This window comes from Helianthus annuus, chromosome 11 (genome assembly GCF_002127325.2).
Source record: "Helianthus annuus cultivar XRQ/B chromosome 11, HanXRQr2.0-SUNRISE, whole genome shotgun sequence".
Lineage (NCBI taxonomy): Eukaryota > Viridiplantae > Streptophyta > Magnoliopsida > Asterales > Asteraceae > Helianthus > Helianthus annuus.
The window spans coordinates 96,014,252-96,034,967 of NC_035443.2; the positions used below are offsets into that span (position 1 = coordinate 96,014,252).

Sequence of the window (20,716 nt, forward strand, 5' to 3'; positions counted from 1 at the left end):
CCGGATATCCTTGGCATCATTTTACGAAATGGCCATGACCTAAGCATGCGGGTGTAGGCATACACCTGTTAGTGCATAAATAAATATTGAGGTATAACCGCCGGTTTTGGGTTTAACCGCTGTGGGACTATACCATGTGGTGTGTCTATTGATCTTTAACCCGGCGTAAACCCGGGCTACTGAACGCATACGGAACATGTAATTCTTTTACAAGTATTATATTCAAATAATTATCCCCAGTTATAAAAAGTTTTGTGCCGTTTGCACTCAAATCAATTTTCTAAAACCTTTTCAAAATGAGTCAGTTAAATTGTATTTACCAGTGTAAACTGACGTATTTTCCCAAAAAGGTTAAGTGCAGGTACTACGCGTAATAGGCTGGCCTCTCCTAGCATCAAATAGAAGTCTCGCAAGCTTAGATGCTTAAAGTCTGTTGAACTATGTTTCCTCTCTATTTTGATCTGCGTGTTGATCCTTTCATTCCGTTTGTAATACTTTGATATTACTTTATATCGGATTATAATATATTTATCTTTTGCTTCCGCTGTGCATTTAAATTGTGTTGTTTGACTATGATGTTATCAACTACGTCACGATACTCCCCACCGGGCCCACCGGTAATACGTGGAAATATCGGGATGTGACAGGTTGGTATCAGAGCCAACATTGAGTGAATTAAACACTAGCCTTTTGTGTTTAATCTCAATGACATAGTAGCACATTCCTTGACCTTCTGAGTCTAGACTTAACATAGGAATACTCTCATCTCTATTCGGAGACTTATTGCTTTCAATTCTATATATTTTTAATATGTCGCCAAGCAAAGAAGCCGTAATGGAAATTCTCCCCATTTGAAGCCTAGGAAAGGCCGAGCTTCGTACTTCGACTAGGATTAACGTGCAACCAAGGAGAAAGCATTCAGAAATAAAATGAAGAAGAAACTCCTCTTGCTGAAGATCGTTTCCTTAGTAGTCCTTATAAGGACACATTTATCTTTCAGTCCCTTCGTGGACAACATCTTTTCTTTCAAGTCCCGCGTAGGGCAATTCTGTACCTCCTTTAAAAATCATTGGAATGTTTTATCTAAATTTCATTTATATCATTGTATATGAATATAATATATGAAATAAATTAAATTCCTTTTATAAGATCTACCATTATAATAAAAATGGCAAAATCTAAAAGAACAAGACCTAGCCCATGTGTCATTTAAGACAAGGCCAAGATGGTAGTTCCTCAATTAGATTCAGATCCTTATTAACATCTCAATTTAAGATTGTTCTGCGTTAAATATTGAAAAGAATCTTAAAAGTAAAACCTAGCCTAGATGTCATTTCAGACATGGCCAAGATGGTAGAACATTTTCAAAAGATTCAAATCCTTGTTAACATCTGTAATATGTTAACATTCCTGGCAGATGTGGTTCGATAAAATCGCATAAATCATCCTTATACTGGATTCTCCCGAAATCCTTTCTTATTTTATGATTTAAGCATCCATTAGGGATGCAATACTTACGGGCCGTATTCATTGTCATATAAGACAAAAGACAGTCGTAGCCTACAACTCCCTGTCAAGAAAAGGCAATGAACAACGTTCAAAGCCTAAATACCTTGATTCTACAAAATCATGGTTTATAATTTAAAGTTGCCCTTGTGACTTGGCCTTTTGTGCCATAGATATATTTTAATTAAATTTAGGATAATTATAAAATCCTGAATAAAAAAATATAATTCCTTTCCTGCCAGTATACATGTTAAAGGAGAATCTTAAAGGGTATAACCTAGCTTGAATGTCATTAAAGACCTGGCTAAGATGGTAAAACCTGTTTAAAAGAGATTCAGATCCTTGATAACATCTGAAAACATGTTAACACTCCTGACAAAGGTGATGCGATAAAATCACACTTGTCATCCTTATATTAGAAATCTTCCAAACCCCTTATTTAGCCTAAATGATCAATAGGAATCATGGCTAATAAACGTCGAACATGATGTACACATCTAAACATCCATCTGGGATGTATACCTACGGGCAAAGATGTATGAAAAAGATACTTTTATTTCATAACTTCTTGTTAAGACAATGAACTATGAAATTTTCTGATCTAAAGGAATCATCGATTATGTTTTAAAGTTTCCCTAGTGACAAGGCATCTGTGCCATCAAAAAGTCCTTTGGAACAAGCCCTTATGCTATATAAAATGTCGATACGACATTGACAGTCGTGACTTATATCCCCTGTCTAATAAATATGAAGGATTATATTCCGTTTAAGCGCCAAAGATGGATTACTTAAAAACCTAGGCAAAACATAATCAAATAAATTAAATACTATCTATTGGCCCATATGGTTTATTCGCACCATGGCTATTTAATTATCAAGTTCGACAATTCACTGTATGAACAAATTATTACTACTTGGTTTGTAGCCCTCAAAGCTTCATCATGGCTGACCCCTCTGAAGCTCGCAATCATCCAGTTGATCAGAATGATGATGCAAGACTGAATTTAACGGGCACCGAGTTACAGGCTATGATAGATATAGCCGTAAACAACACCGTGGACCGTGCGTTGAAGAACCATAAGCGAAAGTGCGATGACACCCCAAATAAGGGTTATAAAAAGGGTAAGACCGGTTCAAACTATAACCAGTCCAAGCCAAAGGAGGCTAAACCCGAATGTAAGGTTTGCGGGAAGAAGAAGCACTTCGGAAAATGTATATATGAACAGACCAGGGGATGTGGCATTTGTAAAGAGATGGATCACAAGACCCATGAATGCAAGGAATTGAAGGACAACTAGCAGTCAAGTGAAAAGACCAGATGCAAAACCTGTAGGAAATACCACCTTGGGAAATGCAGATTTGAATTTCAGCCTTCACCTTGTGGAATTTGCAAGTCCAAGGAGCATAAGACCTTGGATTGCAAAAAGTTGGAAGATGCGACCTGTCATGGTTATGGCGAGAAAGGGCACATAAAGACCCGCTGCCCAAAGAAGGCGACTAAAGGAAAAGGCACTTTAAATTCACAAGCTAAGCCTTGTGGAATTTGTAATAAGGAAGGGCACAAGACCTTGGAGTGCCAAGACATAAAGGACGCAACCTGCTGTGGTTGCAATGAAATAGGGCACGTCAAGACAAATTGACCAAATAAAACCAAGAAGCCTGGCAAGGCTAAGAAGACCAAAGCTGGAAGCTCTCAGATGAATGCTCAAGAGACTATTCAGGATGACAATGTCACAACAGGTACTTTCTTTATCAATAACGCTCATGCTAGAGTATTATTTAATTCAGGGTCAGATAAGTCTTTCGTAGACAATGGATTTTGTAAATCTTTAAATCTGCCTGTTAAAACTCTAAGCGTTAAGTATAAAGTAGAATTGGACGATAGTACCTCAGAAACTGCTTCAGCAATATTAGATGGATGTTTTATATCCATTAGGAACCATTCTTTTCCACTGTCCTTGTTTCTGTTGAAATAGAGGGACTCGATATAGTGATAGGAATGGATTGGTCATCTTATAGCTAAGCCCATATTGTGGGTGATAAGAAGCAAGTAGTTAACAAGAATCCTTATGGTGAGCCTTTGACAATTCAAGGAGACATATGGTATGGATTGCCTATGCATCTGCTGAATTTGGTATTTAATACCAAAGCTTCGAGTATGGAAAAAAAACTCAGAAAAGACAAACAAAAGTCGCGATGCTAGAAATGCGACAAATGTTAATGGTGCATCAAATGTGAACCTCAATATTAATGGAGTTAATCTCCAAAACGGTAATTAACGCAGCTGTTAGAAAGGCTATGAGAAAAGTCATAAAAAGGTTCAAAAAGCCGAATGCTGTTTGCTTTAAAACACATATCGCTGCTCATGAGAAGAGCTATATTCATACTTCAAATGCGAAGAATAAACCAAACAAAATCATATATGGCAAGGAGCCCATTCTTTTAGGATGTACTTAAAGGTACTTCGTCTCTTGGAAGTCAAGAGACTTCAATAGTAAAAAGGGGCCATCAATTGCAGGAAAGTTTTGGATGATGTAGAAAACCATTAGATGTGTTAGTGCATTATCTGTCTATCGCCTCCGTCAATCTAGTCCGTAGCAGAAACTGAAGAAAACAAGATTTATATTGTTATATTAGTGATAGTTAATCAAAAAGGCAAGGTGGCATAATTGCAATTAATGAGAAACCTCATTAAACCCCTTGGCCTATAAATAGGAGGCTTATGCCTTTGTTTTAGAACTTTTGCCATTTTACATCTTGGAGAGCTAGAGGCTAGAGAGAGAAGCTAGAAAGAGAAAGTTCGTGTTTGTGATTCAGGTGTTGTACGTTTTCAGATTCATCTAATAGAATCACAGTTTAGATTTCGTCTCGTGTGTTCGGTCACGTTCGTGTACGGATTCCGCACGTCACACGTTCGATTACGTAATCGTTTCGGAGTCAAAACCGGTCCAACAAGTGGTATCAGAGCAGGAGCTCGATTGCACTGATCTATCACACGATTTCGCACAGGATTACATCAGATTCAGATCTGAATTTCATCTTCTTCTTCGTCTTTTTCATATTTTCACGGTTTTTACTGATTTTCGTCAAATCGAACAGGTTTTCACGTTTCGATTCAGTTGAATTTTTGATATGTTGTGCGTAAACATCTGATCTACAACCCTACCAAGTTTCAGATCGAAACTCCTAGCCGTTTAGGAGAAATCGAAGTTTTTTTGTTCGAATTCGCGTCATACAAACAGGTCCGCTCAAACGAACCTGGATGGTTCGCTCATAGAGATCCGCTTATTAGTCGATTAGGAGGTTCGCTCCAGTGATTCGTTCATTAGGACCGCTTATTGTGACATTAGTGGTCCGCTTATTGGTCAAGCACAGGTCCGCTCCATATTGCATGCTAGGTTCGCTTATATTGTCAAACAGGTTCGCTCGTATTGGTCACAACATTAGGTCCGCTCATAGGTGTTTCTTTAGATCCGCTTATAAGTCACGAGTATATCAGGTCATTAAATAAGATTGCCGGCCACTTACCCTGATTGAATATACAAATTTATAAAGATAATAGCATCAAATTGCTTGGTCCAATTAGAAACAGTTGTCAGCTTTCATATCAGCTCAATAGAAAATTATTATAACAAATCTTGCTGCCCACTAATACTTGAGGTCCAATGGAGAGTGAGGGGTGATTAAGTTGTCAGATTAGTGGTATTAAAGTTGGAGGCCCAATCAAAGTATTTGTAAGCACTAAATATAACGGCCAAATCAAACTATCTTGTTTGTGTTAAACAATCAAAATTGTCGGCTGCATGTGTTGAGAATATCACGAATTTTCTGATAAGTTTTTTATGAAAAGTAAGTGTTGAGTGATTAAATTTTCTAGCGGCCCAATCATTCTATTGCACTGAATATTTGTTGTCAGCAAAATTCAGTACACGGCCTAATCAAAGGGAGTCATACAGCACCGGCCCATGTGAAAATTGCGGCCCAATCTTTGTACATGTGTGATTAGATGTGGTCAGATAGTGGTGTAGCTATGTTAGCTCATTATTCGGTTTAGTGAATTGAGAAGTCAGCCCACGTTATCAAGATTCTCGGCCCAAGTCATATTCTCGGCTCAATTTTATATGTGTTGAACAAATATATTGGGAGTTTTCGGCCCAAAATTTTTAAGCACCCAAGTGAACTTCATTGTTTGCGGCCCACTGGAAGCTCATTATTTCGTGGCCCATTTGATCTAGTTCATTCATTTCAGTTTGCGAAGTCATTTGAAAGGGTCAAGGTTGTTTGAATTTGATCCGGGTTATACCAATTCGTACGGTTTGACAAATTAAATCCCAGTTCGCATCAAGTTCAGTCCGCACAGTGTGTCAACTTTCAGTCTGAACAGTCTGTCATCCTTCAATCTCGCACAGAATATTCACCAGTTCGAGTATTATTTTGTTTCAGTTGTTCGATAGTGTTTGAACTGATAAGTGTTTGTTTGTTTTGTGTGATTCAGGTAATTCGAGATATTCAGGTTATTCAAGAATTTCACATTATGGCTTGTGATCATGATAAATGGTGGAGAAATGACTACGCAAGATGGGAAATCGAAAAATTCAGGGAACCATTCAAAGAAGCCCAGAGAGCCAAAAGATGGAATGATGAATTAGAATGTTACATGGATCCACGGGGTAATCCAGTTGTTGACCCATCAAAAGTGGATTTTGAAGCTGTAACAAAATTTCTTCCAAGTCAGGCTACTTTCAACACAAGAAGGTTATCTGATAAAGAATATTTGCCGGATTTGGAAAGCAAGATAAACGAAGTCTGTGAAGCGAGTTTAGCAAAGGTGGTAGAAATGAAGAAAAAGAAAGAAGAAGAGTTGAAAAAGATGGTTGAAGAAATGAAGGATATGGCAAAGAATGATGTAGAAGAGGAACAGAAGATGGAAGAAAAAGAGAAGAAAGAAGAAGATCAGAAAGGTGAGACAGAAGAATCATTGGTGCTGAAAGAGACTGAGGAAAATGAATCTTCTGACTTATTGAATGTTGGTTTAATTGATGAAAAAGAAAACAAGTGCAGGAATTGCATAGAAAAGTGCAAAGCCTGTACTGAAAAAGATGAAATAATAAAAGCAAAAGAAATTGAAGCAACCAAATTTGAAAATGTTTTCAAAACGAAATGTAAAGAAATGATTGACATAGAAGAAATTTTGAAATTAAAAGTTGAAAAGCTAACACTAAAATGTAAGGTCTTGAAGAAGAAAATAAGGTTTTGAAAGAAAAGTGTATAGCAAAATGTGTTGATTGTGTTGAAAAAGAATCTAAATTTCAGGATTTACAAAAACAGTATGATTCTTTAAAGTGGTCGAGTCAGAGAGTACAAGAAGCTTATGATGCTTTGAAAAGCCAAGTCAAAAGTTTTGACCAAAGATTGTCTGAAACTTTAGTCACGAAAGAAATGTATGAAAGAAAGTTTAAAGAAAAGCAAATTGAATTGAACAAGTGTGTTGATGAAATTGCTAACCTTAAACAAGTCTTGGCTGAAAAAGAAAAGATTGTTACAAAACTTCAAAGTTATCATAACTCTTCGTACATTCTCGAACGCATTTTCAATATCACACCAGATGACAAAGATACTAATAATTGCAAAAAGGGTATTGGTTCAGAATTTCATCAGGTACCACCACCATTGAGAAACAATTATACTTTTTATGATGAGGAAAAGGTGGTAAAGGGATTGAACATAGCTGACCAATTACCTGAAAGTATCGATGTGACTTACACCAAATCTGATGATGCTGATGATTCAGAGGTGATAAGTAAGGTGGTTGATAGTGTTTTGAAAGATGAGTCTGCAAAAGGTAAGTCTGAATCACAGGATGAAGATGAAGGAAATCTTTATGATGGTTATCTGAAAAACACAAAATCTGAGAAAAATTTGAATAATGATTCAAAGGGATTGGTTTATACCATGATTGGATCGGACAAATTAGTCTTAGATGCTGTATTCCCGATTCAGAATGTGATTTCAGAAAAGGTTGATAAAGTTTTCAAAATGGTTGAGATTGAGAAGTCAGAAATTTCAAAGTTTGCTGGTAAAGGTCATAAATCTTTTTATAACAAACCTGGTTTTAAGAAGAAAAACATGAAGGCTGGTTTGGGTTATAAAAGGAAACAGAACTGGAAACAAAATGAAAAATCAAATTTGCAACAAAAGATGAATTTTGTTCAAGGGAAAAGCTTGAAAGAAGAGGAAAAACTCAAAATTGGACAACAGTCTAATGAGGATTTTGATGCTTTGAAAAAGAAACAACAACTGGCCAAGGATGTTTCAAAGAAAGTGTGTTTTAAGTGTGATCAAATTGGACATGTTGCACGAAAGTGTCCAAATCTAAAGCCCGTTGATGTTGAAAAACAGAAATCTGAGAGTGTGAAACCAAGGTCAACCAGATTTGATTCGAGACAAACTTGGAGGTATAATACAAACAAGTTTGCTTCAAATCAAAATTGGAAATCAAACCCAAACAAGTTCAAGTCAAGACAGACCTGGAATTCTCACACACCCAGGTTGAGAACGACACAGAGTTGGAGAACATCTGTTGATATGACAAAACATCAAGAGTTTTGGAAACCAAATGTTTTTCAGAAACAAAAAATTGAAAAACAGACAAATTTTTACAAACGAGGAACACCGACAGGTCAAACATGGCCTGTTAAGAAACATGTCAATTCGGTAAAAGAAGATAACGTTGAGATTAAAATTGACGATGTTTTTGAGAAAAAATGAAAGGAATTATCCAGTTTTACCTGGTAGAATTCATGTTCAATTACCTGAGTCTAAACAGGCTTGGGTTGATTTGTTCAAATGATCAAATTGTTGTATGTGCAGGTGCTCAAGTACAACAAAGACTGTCAGAATGCAAACAAGAGTAGCCTGGCACTTGAGAAGGAAGAAGATGGACCCTAGTTTTGGTCAAACAGGGAGTTTATTTGTTGTTTTGTGTATAATTTGTGTTGTTTGTTGATAAGTTTGTTTGAATAAGTGTTGACTGAATATGCCGAAACCCTCACGGCTGAACAAACATGATTACTGTCACAAATTGAAAAACGGTTTTCTAACTGTCAAAATCAATGGGTTGTAAATCATGGGGGTACAAAATTTGACAACATGATACTGTCAACCAGAGCATGAGAAGCAGAAAATGGATGGCGAGACAAAGCTATCTACATCGGTTATCAAATTTTTAATGATTTTGCATTTTAGGGGGAGAAAAATTGTCAGAAAATACAAAAACATTAGAAAATTTGAAAAAGCCAAAAACATGATAAAATTCAAAAATTTGAGTTTTGCGTAAAAAGAGGAAATGATAGCAGTAGACAGTTATAGTATGCTAAAGAATTGTAAAGAATTAATAGCGTTAAACAGTCTCACTGATGATATGCCGATAGGTTTTTATACACTTAGTAAACTTTTTCGGGATATAAACCTAAATTCAAATACTTTGCTTATTTCGTGGGGAACACTACTTGGATATATAGGTAACCCCTGAAATCTCGTTTGAAAGGTCTCGTATTCTGATATACTAGGTTTTTATACTCAATGATGTCTGGGGTATTATTCCGGGACTTCTGCTGAACGGTAGTTCTGACCTAGTCCTTGGCTAATACTTTCACCAAATGCTTGAAACACAGCATAAACCCTCAGCATGCAGATGAAACAATAAAATTGATAGTCATTGCTGTTGTAATGCTAAAAGATCCTCTAAAGGGGACATACCGAAAAGTCGAAACTGATATCTCTCTGCGCATACGGAAGTATCGACCTGAGATCCCTCAGTCCTCGCATACCTAATTTATGTACAGATATCATTGTAGTATTCTCACCTGTAAGACTGAATATTAGGATTCTGGATACGGGAGTATATTCAAGAGGTGGGACACATGAATGAGTTTAAGTTCTTAAAACATCTAATTCGTATCCTGAATCAGTTGAAATTTGTATGAAAATTTAAGTGGATCAGTATATCGACAATCTAAGTGAACTGTTTAATTCTTAATGTGTAACTAAGCTCAATGGTAATTGTGACTTGTCAAAAACTGATATGATCCTCTGACGCATACTCAAACAAAAATATTGTCTGTAAATATGTTTGTACATATTTCTTTACTGCTTTATATTTTCAGAAAATACAAAAAGATTTTGATTTCTACTTTATTTTCGATAAAACCGATGTCTGAGTTGCTGAGTTTCAAAATCTAAGAAAGCAGAATGTGTTTCTGAAAATAAAACAAGTTCATTAAGTTGAAACTTGAATCAAAATTAAAATTTCAAAAACAGTTTGTGATATCTTCAAGGTCATTAATTTGAACTTGAATGATTAACTGTAAGGGATTTGGATGCTTAGATTGTTAAAATCTTTTGTAAATAGAACCAGTTTACGATCCGGTTCGCTATAACTGTCAAATCTATGAAGTTTGTTGATAGGGGGAGTGTTTTAGAAAGTTGTATAGTGCCAGATTACAGTTTCTGGTTAATGGTTTCAAAATGTTGTTACTTATCATTTGTATGAGTGATTGCAGGAAAAATCCAGACTACGATCCCGAGAGCTGAGTCTAAGGGGGAGTCTGAAGACGAGCTCAACGCAAACGGAAGCGTGCAAAGAGCCAGGTATCGTTTCTGGAAGAGCTTGTAACTGGAAAGTCAGGTGTCGATCCCAAAGCACGGAAGCTTGACGAAAGGGGGAGCCTGAAGAGTTTACCGAAAGGGGGAGCTGAAGCTAAAAACAGATCCACGGGGATTCTGTTCAAACAAAAGAGAGTCTACGTTGATGAAGACGTGTTAAAGCTTCAAGAAGACTCAAGAGAGAGAGAAAGAAAAGGCGCTACGAGCTTGACTACGGATTGACTGCAACAATATCCAAGGGGGAGTCTGTTAGTGCATTATCTGTCTATCGCCTTCGTCAATCTAGTCCGTAGCAGAAACTAAAGAAAACAAGATTTATATTGTTATATTAGTGACAGTTAATCAAAAAGGCAAGGTGGTATAGTTGTAATTAATGAGAAACCTCATTAAACCCCTTGGCCTATAAATAGGAGGCTTATGCCTTTGTTTTAGAACTTTTGCCATTTTACATCTTGGAGAGCTAGAGGCTAGAGAGAGAAGCTAGAGAGAGAAAGTTTGTGTTTGTGATTCAGGTGCTGTACGTTTTCAGATTCATCTAATAGAATCACAGTTTAGATTACGTCTCGTGTGTTCGGTCACGTTCGTGTACGGATTCTGCACGTCACACGTTCGATTACGCAATCGTTTCGGAGTCAAAACCGGTCCAACAAGATGTATCAGCGGTTACGCTGAAAAGAATGTGGTGAGATATGCATCACAGTCATTCGATGGCAATACCCTTGATTAGTGAGGACATTAATGAAGTCCACAAGAAAGATCCTCTTATACATTATGGGATGGACCAAGTGTTAAGGACCTTATTAGAAAGACCTATTATTAGCATAGAAATGGAAAAAGATGGAATAAGAATTTTCTGACTCTCACCATAAAAGTTCTAAACTGTCGACAGTATGTCACAAATTTTAATTCATTGGCTGAGATAGTACCCTATTCCAATTACCCAAAACCTAAGCTTAATGAAAAAATTATTGGTGGTTAGTAACGGCAATAAGGGGGCACATTAAGGTTTCAAAGCCTGCTCATTATAAATCCGTTATGAATCTACCTCAGCTGCTCACGTTTTATTGATTAAGAAATAACCAGTCAAAGCTGAGACTGCCCTAAAGTTTGTCAAAGGTTTGATAGCTAAGTTTAAAAGGATTAAGAATGGAGGCGTTTAACCCTCCTGATGAATGATTAGAGGTAGTTCACGTTAATAATGACACCAGATAAATCCCTTATGGTGATTTTATGGCTAGGAGTTATGTTTTATTTCAGGTGCTGCTAAGTCTCTCGTAAGACCATAAGTTTAGCAAACTTTTAGAAACTCTCCCGTAAGAACCCCAGATATTAAGTGTAAGGTAAAACTTACAGGTGAAATCGTAAGAACCATTTCTTCTATTCCTATCAGAAATTTCCAATTGTGAGAATTCTAGAAGTATCCTCTCTCTAGAAGATGTGCGGCAACACATAGTTGATATCTCTTCGATCTCTATCGATTGTGAATACCAGATGGTATGATAAAAGCGCCATATGAGGATTGGTGTATCTTAATATGTTCCATAGATTGCTTCCATGCCTGATCAGTATGGAGGTTTAATGCATGGGACCACAAAGATATCCCGATGGTCATATGGTACTAAAGTCAACTAATGGTATTCAAAGAAGATATCCATAATGGAATTGTCCAAGTAAATGTTCCCGATTAAGGAATTCGTGGACACGTAACATAAACGTGTCACTTATTTGACACAAGCAATGATGGATGAACTGGAGCCTGAGATATGGAAAATCTCTGTAACCTCCTTGTATCTTGATTATCTTCTCTTAAGATTACCCTGTTTACCTCCTGAAGGGCTAGTAGAGTTAAGAAATATATTCCATTTAAGGCTGTATTATTATGAAATCTCCAAGACGGCTAGTACCATCATTGGAAGAATCGAAACTCTGACCAAGTAAGTTTTAAAATAGAGGATTCATATAGCCTAACTCAGTATTCTGAGAATTTGGTATTGTTAATTAAGAAAGACGGTTCATTTTGCTTATGCATTGATTACCGCAACCCTAATTAGGCAGCAATAAAGAATCGCCATCAGCTGCCCAGGATCGTCGATTTGTTCGACTAACGACAAGGATTTGCTATTCCTTAAAAGTTAGTTTTAAGCAGTGGTTGGAATAACCATCTCACCTTAAGATAAGCTTTTCTATAATAGTTGATATATAAGTATTAAGGCTGCTCCTTGGGAGACCTTGTAAAGATGGAATGTTGAACATCTATTGTTAGATAGAAGATTGGTAAGTCCAATCGTCAGGATCTGAAAGTTGCCTTGGAAACAACGAATAAGATCATGCAAATCCACAGTCATCAGTAAATTGCCAATATTCGGCAGAAAATCAAGGATTGATAAAAGTCGCAACCTTCTTAAGTCCTTAATAAGGAATAAGGTTCAACAAAAGATATCACCCTGGAAGGGTGTGCCAACTTGTTAATTATCAGACTAATTAAGCTCTGAATATATAAAATCATTCGAAGGAATCAAATGTATCAAGATTAAATAGCTTATAAGCTAAAACCTATTTAAGGAGTTTGACGGAGCTCGCAATGCATTATACACTAATGATCTAAGAAGTGTGTTTCACCAATAAGTCGAGAAGCATTATCACATAATGATGTGCAGATTTATGATATGATAAGAACCCTGTATCGATTGAGGATCGACAGGTTAAGAAGTTCCAAAAAGGATACATGTACCTATTATAGAGGTCAACTTGGGAGCTTGGAAAGGCTCCAGATATGCTATAAAAGTTAAGTCCATTATGCGAAAAAAAGGAACTTTCAGCATTTTACCAAATCTCGAGGTCGAGATTTCTTTTAAGGGGGTGAGGATGTAACACCTCGTAAAATCACGTCCAATGATGTATTGACACGTGTAATAAACCCTAATAAAGTCAAACACTGAAATTAAGGGACTAATTTTTCGAAAAATCAAAAACTTTGATAATAAAAGGACTGGAAGTGTTAGCATACCTGAAATAAGTTTCCAAATAACCTCTCACGATGATTATATTCACAAATGAGCCACTTGTCAATCGAGTGTAGCCGTTTGCGTAATTAATTGGAAGTTTGCGCAATAAAGGGTTAAAAGTGTCAACATGTTAATTCTTACCTCTGAGTGACCATTTAACAAACCGGGAGCTTCATGATAATTTATTATACTCCCAAGAATGCCAACTATTGGCCATCTAAGGTTTTTATGCCTATAAGTAAAGTTACGCACAACTTTGCAAATTAGAGGGACTAAAAGTGTCAATATGTTTAATTATACCTCTGAATGACCTTTTAGCGAACCCGAAGCATCGTGATGTTTAATAATACTTTCAAGAATGTCTAATATGGATTAGATGAGGCTTCAATGCTATTAAATGAGGAGATATGCAAGTTTGCACAATAGAGGGACCTAAAGCGTCAACTTTTGAATCTACGCCTTTCGGTGACCATTTAAGTGAATGGGAGTGTAGTAATATTTAAACATATGCTTGGGAATGCCTATTATGGGCCATGGAAGGCTTGGATGTCATTAAACGACATTCCACGCTACTTTGCGCAATTAAAGGACTAATTGCGTCAAACTGCAAAAGTATGTCGGTTCTTATCGTAACGGACCTTCCGGAATATGAGCATGAGTTAAACATACCCCATTTATCCTTTATATAGCTTAGATATAGGTTTAGAGGTGTTTGGTGCGCAAAAATAAACTTTTATGTCATGCAGGGACTAAAAGTGTCAAAAAGTGCACAAGTTTGCACTTTCGCGCATATCTCGCATTCTGATTAGCCCCGGACACCCAAAAATTTATGTAAGCACTAAAATATTTTATTTTAGTGTTTGGCTTGATAAAATCCCATTCGTCGCGTAATTTGGTTCGTTTTTCGCGTCTGTCCGTGTTTCGTCATAATTAGCCGAACAACGTGACCGTACGACCAAACGAACCGACATCCGGCATATTTTTGAGCATATTTCATGTTCCCTATGCTTAGGTATCATTGTAGAGCCTTAAAAATGGTTTAACGGGCCTTAGATGTGTCGGAAATAGCATTTGGAAGTGCAGGGGCCAAAATTGTTAACTTTTGAAACTTGCTGTGTGCAGGCCTGGTCCTTACGGACCGTATGACTGGACCCTTACGGTCCGTAAGCTGTTTCCAGTAACAGAAATGTTAAAACCAGCTTTGGTTTTGCTTTTTGTCTCACATACTTGATTCTAGGGGCTGGTTTTAATGCACCCATAGTTTTCTAAAACAAGGGGCATACTTGTAGGGCTGAGATCGAATCCCGTTTAACGAGGAACAATCCTAACGGCTCTCAAAAACCTATAAATACCCCCCCCCTTGATCATGGCTCTCATTGCTCATTTCCTTCAATCCTGCTCTCAAACTCAAATCTGAGGATCCTTGCCATCTGGGAACCTCCTTTTGAGTTATCTTCTGCCTCTTGGACCTTTTGTAAGTGTCCTTCCTTGCTTTGTTCATTCTAGTTGGCTCTTAAAGCCGAAAAGTCAAAATGTTTCGATAAACGCTTCGACTATTAGTAGGACCTTGCTTGGTCAAGCCATGGTTTGCAACGAACATGGCTATGTGACCCTAATTAGGTAGGTGTTTAACCCTCAAAAGGGCACCTCCTAATTACCACGTTTACTTAGTTAAATTGTCGGGTCAAATAAAAGTCAAACAGGTTAGTTTTAAATAAATTCATAACTATTAATATAAAAGCCATAAAAACAATTTTCTCACTTTAATAACTTGGTAAATATTAGTTGAACATGCCTAAGCATGATTCAACCCGACAATTCTATGTATAGGCTCGGTTCGGAACCGAAAGTCGCAAAAGTTGACTTTTGCTTTGACTTTCAGTTCTGACCCGATTTAGCTTAGTTTTGTGACAACTCGTATTTTAAACCCGTTCTTGTAATAAATATGTGAGCATGTGAACTTGACTGATCGATTGAATGTTATGACGTTACGATGTATAATTATGTAAACGTTACTAATTAAGTGATTACGTGAATTATGTGAACTCTATGACTTATGAATATGCGAATACGTGTATGTTTGAATAACCCGAACCACACAACATTTACACTCGTACAAGCCTTTGGGCCGTTTTGCTTATAATCGGACTTCAAGGGCAGCCCATTAAGGGCCGGCCCATTCCTTCTCCTTTTGGCCGTGTAACACAACCTTGAGGGTTGTTGTTTCTCTCATTTGTTACAAACGTATCACACACACACAAGTTCTCAGAAACCCTAGCTCTCTCTCTCTCTTGCTCGAACCCGACGGCACAAGGCACAAGAAGATCATTCTTTTTCTCCTTGTTCGATTATAACCGGTTAGTGATTATTGAATTATACTTGTTGGTTGTTTTGGTTGCCATGATGTTATGGGATAACTAGGATTCTTGTTGTGAATAATTGAATGATTCTTGATGTGATAACAATCATAAGGTTCGGATTTGCATGTTGTTAATTTGGTTGTAAATGTTGATAATCGGCTGAAATGGTTAGGTTGCAAGGGTTTAATCCGATTGTATGTTTATGAATATATATAGTGTTCAAGCTTGTTCATGTTTTAGGGTTCTTATGGATTGATGTTAAAAGTCTTATTTGATCGATACCATGCTAGACGATTTGTTGGAATTGTGTTGATTGGGTTAGATAAATTTGGAAATAGTTAATTGGTTGTAACTGTTAGCATAAATCATGGGAAAGTTGTTAATTGATCACACAATCGGACCAAACGCACAAGCAGGCCCAAACGCACAAGGGTCACTGCTCGCACAAGACCTGACCCGGTCATACAAGGGCCAGTCGTACAACAGGTCCCAGTCGCACAACATGATCTCAGACGCACAAGAGATTACCGGTCGCACAAGGCTCATTGGGCTTTATCGGCTGTAACATAGTTAAGACTGTTGGGCCGGACAGCCCAAGTCCAGGCGCACAAGCCCAATTCCAGTCGTACAATCCAGATCACTCGCACAAGCACACATCAACCGCACAAGCTGACTGTTACGTTATTTGGGCCGCACATGTGTTACTTGATAGTTTGGGCCGGATAAACTGTTGGGCTGGGTAAGTAGCTGATCGCACAAGAATGCTGAATCGCACAACGGCAATTACGTGTCATTTAATTGGGCCGAGGCCACTATGTTAGAAGTTGTTATTTGGGCCACTCTCGGATGGGTTTAACATTTGGGCCGGGTATGTTTGGGAAACATATGATGGATCGCACAAGACGGGTGGGCTTGTGCGAGCCCAATCTTGATTTGGATGTAAACTGTTGAATGTGTTAATGCATGTTGCCATGATCAGTGTGTTTCCCATATGCTATCTTATGTGATTCATACGTGCCGTACCTTAGTCAAAACCTGACTTGTATTATCACCATGATAGGACGTGGTTGACCATTTTCTAGCTTATCTGTACTTATTGTGTATCTGCCGAGCAAACCAAGGTGAGTTCACACAGCCAAGGCATGGGATTCCCGGGGTGGGAATTGGGTTGGATATGATGAATGTGGAATGATTACTCGTACTTACGCATATACCAGACTATAGACCATCGTCCTCAGGTTAGTCAGGACACGTTACGTAAAGCCTACGTAACCCAGTATATTTGCCATATGTCTCCCGGGTCGGGAAGGACACGTTACGTAAAGCCTACGTAACCCAATACCATTCACTGGCTTCCAGGTCGGAAGGCCACGCTGCGTAAAGCCTACGTAGCCCCCACGCGTACCATTGTCCTCGGGGAAGGGCACGTTACGTAAAGCCTACGTGACCCTGTACGTTTTCCTGTTCTCGGTAAAGAAGAACACATGGTCGGAAGTTAGTCTAGTAAGTACCGTTAATGAGAAGCCCTCATTAACCAGGATGAACATGGGAAGCCCCCACCTTTAATACACACTAGTATGGGAAGCCCCCACTAGCTATACTTATGCATGTTATGAACTTACTTTCTGTGAACTCGCTCAACTAGTTTGTTGATTATTTGCTGCATGCCTTGCAGGACCTTAGGTACTTTATGGAGCTTGCACAAGGAAGGAGCAGGTCGTTGTGGGCAGATGGATCATGAACATTATTGAACTTATAACTTTATTTGGGTTTACTTTACATTGCTTCCGCTACTTAAAACAGTATTTGGTTTGAAATGTCAATCATGTCATGGTGACTTACGTTAATTACTTTTATATTAAATGCTATGTTTGATATGATTGATGGCTTGATCCTGGTCAGTCACGCTCCCAAGCGGTGGTACTCCGCGGGTGGATTTTGGGGGTGTGACAGATTGGTATCAGAGCCATTGGTTATAGAGAACTTGGTTTTAATATGGGAAAATGTTTTTATTAAAACCGGACTATAACCAGAACAGTGCTCTCAATGATCCACAACGACGCTTCGCTCCACGTGCAAGACTCGACATCCTAGGTAATAAGGTTTATATTTATTACCTGTTTGCTAGAACTGCTTAGAACATTGCTCGCATTACGCTTAGATACACATGCTTTGATTTCATGAGAACACCTATATGCCTACGCTTTTCTGTCATCGCCCTACTCGCGAACCATTCTTACGTATGCTACTTGTTACTATGAAGATCATGTCTGGAAGAATCAACATGACACAAGCCCAGCTAGAGGCTCTCGTTCAAGCTCAAGTTGCTGCGGCAGTTGCAGCAGCTCAAGCAGGTAGTATATCCTGCAGTATAGGCACACCCTAGGATCTTTAGATCCTACATTAACTCTCGTACTTAACTTCGTCCTATTCGTACACAATAGGTCAACACGCGCAGCAGCCGGTCTGTACTTTCAAGAATTTCATGGACTGTCGTCCAAACTCTTTCAGCGGCACAGAAGGAGCGGTTGGACTCCTCCACTGGTTCGAGAAGCTAGAATCAGTATTCGAAATGTGCGAGTGCCCTGAAGCTCGCAAGGTCAAGTTTGCTACCGGTACTTTGGAAGGGATAGCACTGACTTGGTGGAACGCCCAAGTCCAGATCTTAGGGTTGGCAGCTGCTAACGCCACCCCATGGAACGACTTTAAGGAACTCATCAAGCGTGAGTATTGCACGCGGGAAGACATACACAAGCTGGAAGACGAGCTTTATAACTTGAAAATGGTTGGATCGGAAATCGAAGCGTATACTAAACGGTCCAATGAGCTGGCCGTTCTGTGTCCTACTATGGTGGACCCTCCATACAAGCGCATTGAGTTGTATCTCAAGGGATTGGCGCCAGAGATTCAAAGCCACGTGACGTCGGCTAACCTTGAAAACATCCAGGAGATCCAACGTCTCGCTCACCGTATCACTGATCAGGCAGTGGACCAGAATAAACTGCCCAAGCGTGTTAATGCTACTGCTAACGTCACCACCTCAGTTACTCCTGCTACATCTGGTGACAGTAAAAGAAAGTGGGATGGGGATTCCAGCAAAGGTTCAGCATCTGTTCAGCCACAATCTCAGCAGCAGAAGATTGACCACTATCAGAGTCCCAGTCAGCAATCCTCTAGTGGTCACAGGCAGAGGAGATATCAGGGTAGTCAGCCTAGGTGCCACAACTGCAACAGGCATCACCACGGCCCATGTAACAAGGGTCGTTGTCAAAGGTGTCTTAAGATGGGTCATGAGGCCAAAGACTGTAGGAGTCCACGGCCTGCGAATCAGAATCAGCAGCCTCAGCAACCAGCTCCACAGAACCAGCAGCAGCAGCAGCAGCCACAGCGTGGAAACCGGGGATGTTTCCAGTGTGGGGCTGAAGGTCACTTCAAACGCGATTGCCCTCAGTTGAACCAGAACCGCAACAACAATAACAATCAGGGCAACGGCAACAACAACGGTGGGAACAACAACAACAACGGCAATGAAGCTCGTGGTCGCGCTTTTGTGCTAGGTCGAGGCGACGCAGTGAACGATCCCAACGTTGTTATGGGTAAGTTTCTCCTCGACAATATTTACGTTACTGTTTTGTTTGATTCGGGTGCGGATACAAGCTATATGTCTGTGAAAATGTGTCAACTGCTAAAACGTGCACCAACACTTTTACCCACCAAACATGTAGTAGAGTTAGCTAACGGTAAAAGTCTAGAAGCCACGCACGTAGTTCAGGGTTGTAATCTTATCTTAGCTGGTCAAGCCTTCTCTATCGATCTCATTCCCATAGCTTTGGGTAGCTTCGACATCGTGATTGGGATGGATTGGCTTTCCCAACACCAGGCAGAAATCTTATGCAGCGAAAAGGTTATTCGCATTCCTCGTTTGGGTCAGGAACCTCTGGAAGTTCAAGGCGACAAGAGTGGTGCTGTGGTTGGCATCATCTCTTTCTTGAAGGCTCAGAAATGCTTACGTAAGGGTCACACAGCCATTTTGGCTCTTGTTTCAGATACTTCAGCAAAGGAAAAGAAATTGGAAGATATACCAGTTGTACGTGATTACCCTCAGGTGTTTCCTGAAGACTTACCTGGCTTACCGCCTCATCGTCAGGTCGAATTTCAGATCGAGCTCGCTCCGGGAGCAGCACCCATAGCTCGCGCACCATATCGTCTAGCTCCATCAGAATTGGAGGAACTGTCAAAACAGCTGCAAGAACTCTTGGAAAAGGGTTTCATACGACCAAGCTCTTCGCCTTGGGGAGCTCCAGTACTATTCGTGAAAAAGAAAGACGGTACGTTCAGGATGTGCATCGACTACCGTGAACTCAACAAGGTGACGGTGAAGAACCGTTATCCTCTTCCGCGCATTGACGACTTATTCGACCAGTTGCAAGGGTCGTGCTACTATTCGAAGATAGACTTAAGATCGGGGTACCATCAGTTGAGAGTCCGAGATGAGGACGTCTCCAAGACAGCCTTCAGAACTCGTTACGGACACTACGAGTTTCTCGTCATGCCATTTGGGTTAACGAACGCGCCTGCTGTATTTATGGATCTTATGAACAGGGTGTGCAAACCCTATCTCGACAAGTTCGTCATTGTTTTCATCGACGACATCCTGATTTACTCCAAGAGTCAGGAGGAACACGAGCAGCATCTTCGCCTTATTTTGGAACTCCTTCGGAAGGAACAGCTGTACGCCAAGCTTTCTAAATGCGACTTCTGGCTTCGTGAAGTCCACTTCTTAGGCCACGTGGTAAACAAGGATGGGATCCATGTCGATCCATCCAAGGTAGATTCGATCAGGAACTGGCCTGCACCGCGTACGCCAACGGAAATACGCCAATTCTTGGGTCTGGCAGGTTACTACAGACGGTTTATTAGAGACTTTTCGAAGATTGCTCAGCCACTTACGTTACTGACACAGAAGGGGGTTACATATCGCTGGGGAGAGCCCCAGGAGACTGCTTTTCAGCACCTAAAGGATAGACTTTGCAGTGCACCTATCCTCTCATTGCCAGAAGGCACAGAAGACTTCGTAGTATATTGTGATGCATCCATTCGGGGACTGGGATGTGTGTTAATGCAACGCGACAAGGTTATCGCTTACGCCTCTCGTCAACTCAAGGTTCACGAGCGCAACTA

At 39.4% G+C, this 20,716-nt stretch overlaps 1 protein-coding gene across 1 annotated transcript; it reads left to right on the plus strand.

Annotated features, from left to right (window-relative positions):
- The first annotated feature begins 2,447 nt into the window (after positions 1–2,447).
- LOC110883115 (protein MNN4-like) lies at positions 2,448–8,454 on the plus strand. Its single transcript, XM_022130955.1, has 4 exons — positions 2,448–2,687; positions 6,002–6,019; positions 6,242–6,532; positions 8,377–8,454. Exons 1-4 carry the CDS (start codon positions 2,448–2,450, stop codon positions 8,452–8,454), a joined length of 627 nt encoding a protein of 208 aa, XP_021986647.1.
- The last annotated feature ends 12,262 nt before the right edge of the window (positions 8,455–20,716 follow it).